Source organism: Salmo salar, chromosome 02, assembly GCF_965601325.2.
Source record: "Salmo salar chromosome 02, fSalSal1, whole genome shotgun sequence".
Taxonomy (NCBI): domain Eukaryota; kingdom Metazoa; phylum Chordata; class Actinopteri; order Salmoniformes; family Salmonidae; genus Salmo; species Salmo salar.
This window is the reverse complement of record NC_138292.1, coordinates 82854538-82867918: the sequence shown is the minus strand read 5'-3', so window position 1 is coordinate 82867918 and position 13381 is coordinate 82854538. Positions and strand designations below refer to the sequence as shown.

The 13381-nt window shown below is 39.2% G+C and overlaps 1 protein-coding gene across 1 annotated transcript; it reads right to left on the bottom strand.

The window, feature by feature from the left end:
- Positions 1-80: 80 nt before the first annotated feature.
- LOC145864231 (uncharacterized) lies at positions 81-1714 on the bottom strand (the record flags this gene model as incomplete). The annotated part of the gene is made up of 1 exon (XM_082969513.1): positions 81-1714. A coding segment is annotated over one exon (930 nt), but the record flags the coding sequence as incomplete, so codon positions are not given.
- Between the last annotated feature and the right edge of the window lie 11667 nt (positions 1715-13381).

Sequence of the window (13381 nt, the reverse complement as noted above, 5' to 3'; positions counted from 1 at the left end):
CAAGGAACTCTTCTTTGAGACAATGATGGAACAGCAATCTGTGGTGGATATTATAAAATAAGCATCTACTGGAGTCCAAGTCAAACCAAGATTCTTTATTTCTGAGCTCAGAGAGAATAACAGAGTTACACAGCGCAGTGTAGACAATCTGAATTCCTGAAGCATTGGGTGATGAGCACATTTCTTTATAGTTTCCTGTTCCTGGGAGGGACTTTATTCATTCAAGGGCACAGGTGCAGCTAGTTTGCAACGCAGGATGATACTCCCAAGAACAGGAGATTATAATAGGTCAGTTTCACAAGGTTAGTCACATACTCAGTTATGTGGACACATACAATTAACATTTTCCATTACAGAGTCTGAACATTTTTATTTAATTAAATCATCAGTGGACCAACAATGCAAATGTAAACAATGGAGCAAATGCATCACATCCAAATATCACTTGATTATCTGTAGTGCTGAAGGAATGACACTCAGATAAAGACAAACACAGTCAGAGTTTAAAAAAAGACCATTTAAAACAGAAGTAATCTGATCTACTTTATATTCAAACAGAAATACTCCATATTCACTTCATGTTTTGTAATAAAAAAATACATGTTTGAGTATACTTTGTACAATTCAATTTCATATGTTATAAACAGGTAAACACATTCTCAGTCAACAATATAAGACAATTGGAGCACTGTGTACGTTCTCTGATGAATTTTAAGTCAATGTGATCTAAAATATCAATTTACACACTAGAATAATTAAGTCAATGTGATGTTAAATATTCACACTAGGAGAAGTAATTATTATCTCCTGTGTGTATTCGCTCATGTCTTTTCAGGTTCCATAAATGGTTAAAACTCTTCCCACACTGGGAGCAGTGGTAAGGTCTCTCCCCTGTGTGTATTCTCTCATGTTGTTTCAGGGCCCCTAACAGGTTAAAACACTTGCAACACTGAGAGCAATGGTAAGGCTTCTCCCCTGTGTGTATTCTCTCATGATTTTTGCAGTCCCTTAAACGATTAAAAGTCTTTCCACACTGGGAGCAGTGGTAAGGCTTCTCCCCTGTGTGTATACGCTCATGACCTTCGAGGGATTCTAACCGCTTAAAACTCTTCTCGCAATGGGAGCAGTGGTAAGGCTTCTCCCCTGTGTGTATTATCTCATGTTGTTTCAGGGCCCCTAAGAGGTTAAAACACTTGCCACACTGAGAGCAGTGGTAAGGCTTCTCCCCTGTGTGTATTCTCTCATGTATTTTCAGGTTACCTGCCTGGCTAAAACACTTGCCACACTGAGAGCAGTGGTAAGGCTTCTCCCCTGTGTGTATTCTCTCATGTATTTTCAGGTTACATACCGTGCTAAAAGTCTTTCCACACTGGGAGCAGTGGTAAGGCTTCTCCCCTGTGTGAATTATCTCATGTTGTTTCAGGGCCTCTAACAGGTTAAAACACTTGCCACACTGAGAGCAGTGGTAAGGCTTCTCCCCTGTGTGTATTCTCTCATGTTGCTTCAGTGCCCCTAACAGGTTAAAACGCTTGCCACACTGGGAGCAGTGGTAAGGTTTCTCCCCTGTGTGTATTCTCTCGTGTATTTTCAGGTAGCTTTTCTGCTTAAAACTCTTTCCACACTGGGAGCAGTGGTGTCGTCTTGCTGGTTTGGACGTCCCTGGCTCTGGTTCCTCTGAGTCTGGTCTTTCTCCTGCCAAAGACACTGTGTTTAAATTTTAAATAGAGACCTGAATAAAACTTCCAGATGATAAAACGGCCTTGCTACGAGAGTAAATCCTAATCAGATCCCTCAATAACCGGAGGCCAGTTAACAATCTTGGTGTGATTTTAAAACAAATGTTGTAGAGCTTCCTGGTAATTACTGATAATGTTTTACATTACTTATTCATTCTGTTTTACAAGTCAGGACACAAAAAACGAAACAGTTCTAGGACACTCAAGACACAGACATCGCTGGATTCCAATCGAGCAGGTGGTTCTAAATATATAACTTTCATAGCTGTATGATACAGAATGCGACCTACACACTTCCTTATACATAAAATAAGTAAAAAAGTAATTTTAAGTGGAAGTCCAAAATGTGTTTTTACGTCGAAGACACAAAGCACATCAGTAACATCTCCCCGTTGTTGAAAGGGTTCAACACATGCTGTTTAAATGGCCCAACTTCTTATTTAGACGTTCACAGATTTTCAACATTTTGACTATCGCCAATGTCATATTTTGGGTAAAGTAAAAAATAAGGTGAAATATTTTGGGTAGATGTTCCTAAAACTGATAGTAACTACAATAAACAAAAATATAATTGCAACATGTAAAGTGTTGGATGTTTCATGAGCTGAAAAAAAGATTGCAGAATTCTTCACATCCCAGTTAGTGAACATTTATTCTTTGCCAAGATAATCCATCCACCTCACAGGTGTGGTATGTCAAGAAGCTGATTGAACAGCTTGATTATTACACAGGTGCACCTTGTGCTGGGGATAATAAAAGGACACTCTAAAATGTGCAGTTTTGTCACAACAATGCCACAGATTGGCATGCAATTGGCATGCTGACTGCAGGAATGTCCACTGGAGCTGTTGCCAGGGAATTGAATGTAATCAAAACTATTAAAAACACATATGGAATCATGTAGTAACCACAATTGTTAACTTCTTTGGGGTAGGGGGCAGTATTTTGACGTCCGGATGAAAAGCGTGCCCAGAGTAAATGTCCTGCTACACAGGCCCAGAAGGTAGGATATGCATATTATTAGTAGATTTGGATAGAAAACACTCTGAAGTTTCTAAAACTGTTTGAATGATGTCTGAGTATAACAGAACTCATATGGCAGGCAAAAACCTGAGAAAAGTCCAACCAGGGAGTGAGAAATCTGAGGTTTGTAGTTCTTTCAAGTGATTGCCTATCTAACATAGTGTCTATGGGGTCATTTTGCACTTCCTACAGCTTCCACTAGATGTCAACAGTCTTTAGAACGTTGTTTCATGCTTCTACTGTGAATGGGGAGAGAATAAGAGCATGTGGAATCAGATGACTGTGGAAATGACATGAGCTCAGTGGCGCGCACTCACATGAGAGTTAGCTGCGTTTCTTTTCTTTTTTGAAGACATTGGAATCGTCCGGTTGGAATATTATGGAAGATTTATGTTAAAAACATCCTAAAGATTGATGCTATACATCGTTTAACATGTTTCTACGAACGTAAATACATTTTCTTTGACTTTTCGTCGTGATATTTTCCGCACGCTTCCTGTATTTGGAGTAGTGCACAGAACGCGCAAACAAAAAGGAGGTATTTGGACATAAATGATGGACTTTATTGAACAAAACCACATTTATTGTGGAACTGGGATTCCTGGGAGTGCATTCTGATGAAGATCATCAAAGGCAAGTGAATATTTATAATACTATTTCTGAGATTTGCTGACTCCACAAAATGGCGGGTTTGGTGTCTAAGCGCCGTACTCAGATTATTTCAAAGTGTGCTTTCGCTGTAAAGTTTTTTAGAAATCTGACACAGTGGTTGCATTAAGGAGAAGTTTATCTATAATTCTTTGAATAACAGTTGTATATTTTATCAACGTTTATGATGAGTATTTCTTTTAATTGATGTGCTCATTCTCCCGGGAAGTTTTTGGAGGCAAAACATTTCTCAACATTACACGCCAATGTAAACTGAGATTTTGGGATATAAATATGAACATTATCGAACAAAACATACATGTATTGTGTAACATGAAGTCCTATGAGTGCCATCTGATGAAGATCATCAAAGGTTAGTGATTCCTTTTAGCTGTAGCTTCTAGCATCCCACATTTCACAGAGAGGTTAAATAGTACCCGCAAACCACAAGTCTCAACGTCAACAGTGAAGAGGCAACTATTTGAGGTTTTCAATTTTTAAGGGCAGTACAGGCGACAGAAATGGTGTTGCATAACACGGCTTCCAGTACAATGGTAAAAAACTAAATAGATTTGTATGTTCCACACGCAGTAGCAACCATAGTGGACAGCACGAAAGCACAACATTTTACTAGTGCAAGATGGACAAACTGGGAGTTAACGTTAAATGGGGAAAATCTACAATTTCATAAGATTGGTGCTTTGAATCCTGCGTCGTTAATGTCGTTGCATGGGGAGGGTGAATCGCATACATGTGACCCAGATCAGATTACTCCAAAACCTAGACCTGATTTGCAGGAGACAGCATTGGAATCGGGAAAAGTATTGTACACAGATGGCTCTAGTTACATGAACACAGAAGGGAACAGAGTAACGAGGTACGCTGTGTGTGGTATGCATTTGGAGTAGTTCATGATTTCGGTACATTGTGGTCACCACGGGGCAGGTTAACAGCGACAGGAACACCAATAAAAATGGTCTGGAGGTAATTATTAGAAGAATATCAGTTAACCAGTAAAGTAGCAGTGGTGAAATGTGAAGCTCATACTAGTCGTACAGATGAAATCACCACAGGTAATCGTAGAGCAGACGAAATGGGTAAGGCGACTGCCTTGGTGAGATAAAGTGTTATGGAACCACATGTATATATTGCGGATTCCTTACGATGAGAAATTGGCTAAATTTGCCACAGGAAAGCGTATTTAGGGTTGTAGATTCTAGGCTAAATGCCAGGGGAATGGATTCTAAAGGCAACACATTTAAATGATATGACCGAACACTCATTGCAAATGCAGAAGGTCTTAGGGTTTGTCTAAATCATTAGACGTTTTATGTGGTTTTATTTTTAAATACATTTACATCTGATGTCGTCTTATTCTGGAATGGGATTCTGGAATGGGATTCTGAAATGGGATTCTGGAATGGACGAAAGGCTGGAGGGGTCACGAGAAATTAGCATTGGGGTTACCAAACCAAAAATGAACTTTTTTTTTTTTAAATGTGGTATGATGGTTACAGAGAAGAGAATGAGATGTTTTGAAGAGGTATCTAAACGGTTTCCGAAGGACAGGGAAAGAAAGGGAGAGGAAACATTTTAATATTAAAAATTCCTAATGAAGAATGATCAACTTCATTAGGAATTAAATAGACGGGGGGTTTCATTATAAGACTCATGAGAAACACCATTCTCTATCCAAATGGTATGTTTTATGTTTTTTTGTTGCTCTCCAAGTCTTGTGCGATCACTCTCTTAGGAACCAGAACGGGGATGCGGAGAAACTAAAAGCCGCTCCATCTGACATATAACAAGACCGAAGATTCAGCTGGAAAGGCATTTTGTTGCATGATGATAGATGGGAAAGGCATTTTGTTGCGTGATGATAGATGGGAAAGGCATTTTGTTGCGTGGTGATAGATGGGAAAGGCATTTTGTTGCGTGGTGATAGATGGGAAAGGCATTTTGTTGCGTGATGATAGATGGGAAAGGCATTTTGTTGCGTGATGATAGATGGGAAAGGCATTTTGTTGCGTGATGATAGATGGGAAAGGCATTTTGTTGCGTGATGATAGATGGGAAAGGCATTTTGTTGCGTGATGATAGATGGGAAAGGCATTTTGTTGCGTGATGATAGATGGGAAAGGCATTTTGTTGCGTGGTGATAGATGGGAAAGGCATTTTGTTGCGTGGTGATAGATGGGAAAGGCATTTTGTTGCGTGATGATAGATGGGAAAGGCATTTTGTTGCGTGGTGATAGATGGGAAAGGAATTTTGTTGCGTGATGATAGATGGGAAAGGCATTTTGTTGCGTGGTGATAGATGGGAAAGGCATTTTGTTGCGTGGTGATAGATGGGAAAGGCATTTTGTTGCGTGATGATAGATGGGAAAGGCATTTTGTTGCGTGATGATAGATGGGAAAGGCATTTTGTTGCGTGATGATAGATGGGAAAGGCATTTTGTTGCGTGATGATAGATGGGAAAGGCATTTTGTTGCGTGATGATAGATGGGAAAGGCATTTTGTTGCGTGATGATAGATGGGAAAGGCATTTTGTTGCGTGATGATAGATGGGAAAGGCATTTTGTTGCGTGATGATAGATGGGAAAGGCATTTTGTTGCGTGATGATAGATGGGAAAGGCATTTTGTTGCGTTGTTGCGTGATGATAGATGGGAAAGGCATTTTGTTGCGTGATGATAGATGGGAAAGGCATTTTGTTGCGTGATGATAGATGGGAAAGGCATTTTGTTGCGTGATGATAGATGGGAAAGGCATTTTGTTGCGTTATGATAGATGGGAAAGGCATTTTGTTGCGTGGTGATAGATGGGAAAGGCATTTTGTTGGGTGATGATAGATGGGAAAGGCATTTTGTTGCGTGATGATAGATGGGAAAGGCATTTTGTTGCGTGGTGATAGATGGGAAAGGCATTTTGTTGTGTGATGATAGATGGGAAAGGCATTTTGTTGTGTGATCATAGTTCGGGGGCTATAAGTCTCTGAATTTGTACACCTCGCGGTGACTGTCTGTTCATCTGTTTGTTTGTTTTTAAATCATGTTTTATAATCATTTGTTATTTTTTTTAATTCATGTTCAATTATCATTGTTTATACATTTATTAGCAATTTCCAAGTTTATGTGAATTGAACATTAGGATGCTATTGTTCAAGAGGAGGGACTGTTGGGTTTGACATTTTGAACATTGAGATATTAAATAAACGATAGAAAAGAAGCATAGAATCAAAGGAGAAAGTTAAGGGTTCTCTGTGGAAAGCCAGAAGGCTTTGGAATGTGTTTGATGGAGGAGAGGAGAGTGACGTGTTTGATATAGGGAAGACAGATGGATATCTGTGGATTAGGTGAAGGAGGGGTTGAGGTCAGGAAATGAGGGGTGAGGTCAGATCCCCTTAAGGGGGTAATAAAGGTTTGGCATCCTGTTACCCTTTTAACTCTTTCCTGTTAAACCATAAGAAGGATTGGAGAGAAGAAGGAGTGTCTTAAGTGGGATATATATATCTGAGTGGGACAAATGTTGAGTTGACTGATTACAGCTGTACAGAACCTTTGGGAAAAATAAACTTGGTTAAAGCTTCTCTAGTGTCTGTGGGTTATTTACTCTGAAAAATAAGAACCTAACAAACTCTGAAACATTTATTTGGGCCGCAATTTCTGTGGCTGGTAACTCTAATGAACTTATCCTCTGCATCAGAAGTAACTCTGGGCCTTACATTTCTGTGGTGGTCCTCATGAAAGCCAGTTTCATCACAGTGCTTGATGGTTGTTGCGACTGCACTTGAAGAAACTTTCAAAGTCCTTGAAATCTTCCTGATTGACTGACCTTCATATCTTAAAGGAAATTATGGACTGTCATTTCTCTTTGCTTAATTGAGCTGTTCTTGCCATAATATGGACTTGGTCTTTTACCAAATAGGGCTATCTTCAGTATACCACCCCTACCTTGTAACAACAACTGACTGGCTAAAAAGCATTGAGGAAATAAATTCCACAAATTAACTTTTAACAAGGCACACCTGTTAATTGAAATGCATTCCAGGTGACTACCTCATGAAGCTGGTTGAGAGAATGCCAAGAGCGTTCAAAGCTGTCATCAAGGTAAAGGGTGGCTACTTTGAAGAATCTCAAATATAAAATATATTTTGATTTATTTAACACTTTTTTGGTTACTACATGATTCCATATGTGGTATTTCATAGTTTTGATGTCTTCAATGCAGAAAATAGTAACATTTAAAAAAAACCTTGAATGAGTAGGTGTTCTAAAACTTTTGACCAGTAGTGTAGAATAATATATCTGTAGATCAGATATAATGAAGCAATACAGACCACATTGAAGTGTCTTGAGTTTAGTTTGTGTTCTAGAGTCTTGTAAAGACTTGTTGACTGGGACAGACAATGTAACATCCATAATGTTTTGAGAAAATGTTTTTGTAAAACATGCACCTTACATCGGATCATCTTGAAACTTTCTGGTAACAGATACCAGCGGGCAGATCTATTGTATTTGTTCAAACTAAACTACAGCACTTACTTTGATGTGTCAAATCTGATCCTTTCTTCTCTTCTCCTCCTCTCACAGTTCCACTCAGCCCCGTTGTTTTCCTGCAGTCCACCAGCAGCACAGACAACCTCTTCATACCCAGCAGTAAGGTGCTACCGGGAGAGGCACGACACGGGGACTCCGGGAGGGAGGAAGGGCTAGCGTTGTCCTGGTAACCATAAAGAGGTGACACAGACACATATCATTATGGATGCTGATGTCACTGTTGACATAAAGTGCTTTACAGAAAGCCTGCCCAGACCCTGATAGAGCAAGATGTATCTAGACCAGACCAAGCTGTACCATCTGGTGTTCTGATCTGCAGAGACTCTTCTCTGCCTTGTCAGCATCAGGATGTTGTTGAGGCTCCCCAGAGGATCCACGATAGTCATGTCTCTCTCCTGTGTGAACAAGAACATCAAACAGATGGCCGTCTATTGCAATCACAGTGTCTTACAAGAGGCATGAATAGAACGAAAATAGCCACTTTCATCATGATTTTGTAGAACATTGTTTGTGAAGCAACTGTAAAATGGTCATTCCACGAAATGGATGCCTTTTGCATCCCTTTGATATTTTAAGAAGAAATTATGCTCCAATATTGAATTTTAACAGCCTGTTGTATTAGATGAGTTGAACTTTAATATACACCACATGGAGAATTCAATAAATCTAATTTAAACGTCCCAAAAATGTATGTACCAATGGCAGATTGCCCCTTAAACAATTCCTACAGTACTGAACAACATATTCAAGTGGAGAACTTCAGTAGAATGCCCCTTAAAACCCCACATTAGTTCAACAACTGCAAAGTTTGTGCCCCTGTTTTTAAGACAGTACTCACTGGTGGTAATCAGATCTTCAGTCTCCTCCTCCTTTTTCACTCCCAAAACATCTTCCTCTTTTAGTCCAAAAGGTTCTTCCTCTTCTTTCAATGTTACGGAATCTTCCTCCTTTTTGATTCTGAAAGATTCCACCTCCTCCTCTTCCACTCTGACAACCTCTTTCCCATCTTCCCCTTTCACTGTAATATCATCCTCTTCCTCTTTCACTGTAATAGCCTCCTCTTCCTCCTTTTTCATTCTGAAAGCTTCTTCCTCTCCTTTCACCAGAGCTTCTTTCTCCTTTTAGTTTAGTGAGCTCGTGCTCCGGGCAAATAGCCTAGTGCAGTATCAATTTAAAAGAACGAGTAGATACGTAAATATAATTATGTTCAAAACACTAAGAGTAATATACACAAGATTGGTCTAAAGAGCTTAAATGTTTCGGTTTTAGGTTTGCTAGCAAACCACCGCGTTGGTTGAATCAGAAGCCTTTTGTCGCTGTTGAAGACGTTTTCCGTTTAGTCCACTAGATTACACGTCATTCAAGAAGCGTCACCTGAAATACTCAAATCGCCATCTGCTGACTGGAGTGGGTAACGCAGACTGGAGAAAAATCTCCATTACAATGTTTATTCTGGCAAGCAATGTCATAAGAAGTAATTTAAAAACAACCAGATGTTGTTTTCTCTTACTTCTTACAGCGAATACTTTCCTCCAGGACTGACCTGCCCATTAGGCAGGATTAGGTGACAGATTGACTAGGGTGTCATATTCCGAGCTAAATTGACCAAGGCTCATCACTAACAACACATAATAACACCTCACATAATGCTGCCCAAAAACAATGAAAACTTCTCCCACCCAGTGGCATATGGGCTATTTAGGTGAGTGTTGGTGTTGCCACATGAAGCAGTGCCCACTTTGCAAAAGGCTACATGGACAGATAGGCCTCTACCTGTGTAGAACACATGCCCCTTTGCACTTCCAGTCTCTAAAGTGCCCTTTTGGGTGGTGGTATACTTTGTATTCATTTTTTGTCATAGTTATTCTAAACTCACTGCCTGCAAGTCATTGTTAAATTTGCCTAACTGAATATCTAACAGGTAGACCCTCTCTCACTCTCTCATCATGTCACAAGCTGACAGGCTCCCAGAGGAAGGGCAATAAAAGGCCCCAGCTCACTCAACTGACCCTCCCCTCTCCAACAGCCATCAACCCAGAACATCCTGAAGACAGAACATCTAAAAGATCATCTGGGAATCCTTTCTTCCTCATGGAGCTTTTTGAGGTGTGAGGTGAATATTCCTTGTGATGTTTGTACAGTGCATTCGGAAAGTATTCAGACCCCTTGACCTTTTCCACATTTTGTTTAAGTACATATTCCGAACTGGTTCTCTATCAGCAATCTACACAATACCCCATTATGAGAAAGCAAAAACAGGTTTTTAGACAATGTAGATTTTTTATTGAAGATAAAAAAGCAGAAATACCTTATTTACATAACAGTAAGTTTTCAGACCCCTTGCTATGAGACTGTCAGAGCAAAAACCAAGCCATGAGGTAGAAGGAATTGTCCATAGAGCTCTGAGACAGGATTGCATCGAGGCACAAATCTTGGGAAGGGTACCAAAACACTTCTGCAGCATTGAAGGACCCCAAGAATACAGTGTGGTGAAGAAGGCGCAACAGAGCCTCTTCAACATCAGGAGGCACAAGAAATGTGTCTTGTCACCTAAAACCCTCACACATATTTACAGATGCACAATGAAAGCATCCTGTCGGGCTGTATTACCGCCTGGTACGGCAGGCAGTAATACAAGCCATAGAAATGGTTGCAATTTCAGTTTAATCTACCAGAAAAGACAGAACAAATAATACAACAAAAATTGTGGTTAAACTCAAATATACTAAACGCTAAAAAAATAAAAGTAAAATTAAAATTGAATAGATAAAAAAGGTATAATCTTTGTAAATTATATCATAAATAGGACTGGTGGAGTTGTCACACATGCAGCTAACAAAAATATGTGGAAATGTCTGCACTACCCAAAATTACAACCAAGTAATTGCAGCATTACCACAAAAATGGCAGAAAGGGGAAAAAGTAAGACACTTGTCTGTCAGCCCTGCATTAAAGACCAAAATTGGTTTAAGAAAATTATGAATGATGCCAGATTCAAAACTTAGAATTTTTCAATTATTATACAAAATTCTTGCAACCAATACAATGTTCTATATGTGGGGGATACAATGAACCTCTCTGCAGATTTAGCTGCGAAGAGACAGAATCATTAGATCATTTGTTTTGGTACTGTCCATATGTAGCTTGTTTTTGGTCACAGGTCCAGGAATTGCTGAAGAACATTTACCTGGAGCTAACTCTGCAGACAGCACTACTGGGTGATTTGAAAAGTCATAGTCAATTGATCAACAATATAATAATACTTTTAGCAAAAAAAATATTTTTTATTTACAATCTGTAACAACTATGAGAATATAAACGTCAATAACTTTTGTGAAACAGCACAGTTAAAAATATATGGCAAATAGAAATCAAACTGGATGGTCTTCAGAGATGGATAGGAGAGGTTTAGGGTAACTGAAGGATAGGATTGGATGGTCTTCAGAGATAGATGGGAGAGGTTTAGGGTAACTGAAGGATAGGACTGGATGGTCTTCAGAGATAGATGGGAGAGGTTTAGGGTAACTGAAGGATAGGATTAAAAACAAACTAAATATAACTATTGTAAAATACATTGTGTCTGTAAAATGAACATAGTATGTATAAGCTGGACTAGAAGCCTAGTAGTTGTTGTGCATTAGTTTCCTGCAATTAGGGAAGGGTTAGTGGAAAACAAAGGAAAATATATGTTTATACATACAGTGCTTTTGGAAAGTATTCTGGTTTTTAGAAATTATTACAAATGTATATATTTCTTTAAACAGAAATACCTTATTTAAATAAGTATTCAGACCCTTTGCTATGAGAATTGAAATTGAGCTCAGGTGCATCTTGTTTCCATTGATTATCCTTGAGATGTTTTTACAACTTGATTGGAGTCCACCTGTGGTAAATTCAATTGATTGGACATGATTTGGAAAGGCACACACCTGTCTATATAAGGTCCCACAGTTTACAGTGCAAGTCAGAGCAAAAACCAAGCCATGAGGTCGAACGAATTGTCGGTAGAGCGCCGACACAAGATTGTGTCGAGGCACAGATCTGGGGAATGGAGACAAAAAACAGAAAATCCACAGCATTGAAGTTCCCAAAGAACACAGTGGCTTCCATCGTTCTTAAATGGAAAAGTTTGGAACCACCAAGACTCTTCCTAGAGCTGGCCACCTGGCAAAACTGAGCAATCGGGGGAGAAGGGCCTTGGTCAGGGAGGTGAACCAAGAACCTGATGGTCACTCTGACAGAGCTCTAGAGTTCCTCTGTGGAGATGGGAGAAACCAACACTCATCTAAATAGCACATATGCCACTGGGTGAGAGAAGTTTTCATTGTATTTGGGCAGCATTATATGAAGTGTTGTGTGTTGTTAGCGATGAGCCTTGGTCAATTTAGCTCAGAATATGCCACCATCTTCAATCTGTCACCTAATCGAACCCAATAGGCAGGCCAATCCTGGAGGAAAGTATTGGCTGTAAGAAGTAAGAGAAGATAACATCTGGTTATTTTTTAAATGACTTCTTATGACATTGCTTGCCAGACTGAACATTGTAATTCATATTTGTCCAATTTGTGTTACCCACTCCAGTCAGCAGATGGTTTTCAGGTGATGCTTCTTGCGTGACGTATAATCTAGTGGACGGGACAGGAGGCTTCTTCAACAGCGACAAAAGGCTTCTGATTTAACCAATGTGGTGGTTTGCGAGCGAACATAAAACCGAAACACTGAAGCTCTTTAGACCAATCTTGTGTATATTACTCTTAGTGTTTTGAACATAATTCTATTTACCTATCTACTGGTTCATTTAAACGTAATTTGCTTGTTAAATTAGCAAATGTGTTACATGAAAAAGGAGGCTATCACATTGAAACAAGAGGATGATATTACAGTGAAAGAGGAATATGGGAAAGAGGTTGTCAAAGTGGAAAAAGAGGTAGAAGCTTTCAGAATCAAAAAGGAGGAAAATGTCGTAAAATTGAAAGAGGAAGAAGAACCTTTTGGAGTAAAAGAGGAGGATATCTCAAAAGAGGATGAGGACGTTTTGGGAGTGAAAAATGAGACTGAAGATCCGATTACCACCAGTGAGTACTGTCTTAAAAACAGGGACACAAACTATGTAGTTGTTGAACTAATGTGTTGTATTAAAGGGGCATTATACTGAAGTTCTGCACTTTAATATGTTGTTCAGTACTGTAGGAATTGTTTAAGGGGCAATCTGCCATTGGTACATATGTTTTTGGGACTTCAAAATTTGATTTATTGAATTTTCCATGTGGTCTATATTAAAAGAGCACTTAATCTAATATAACAGGCTTTTAAAATATAATATACAGTGCATCATTTCTACTTAAAATATCAAAGGGACAAAAAATTCACCCATTTTGTGGAACGGCCCTTTAACATTTGCATCACAGTGGTGGG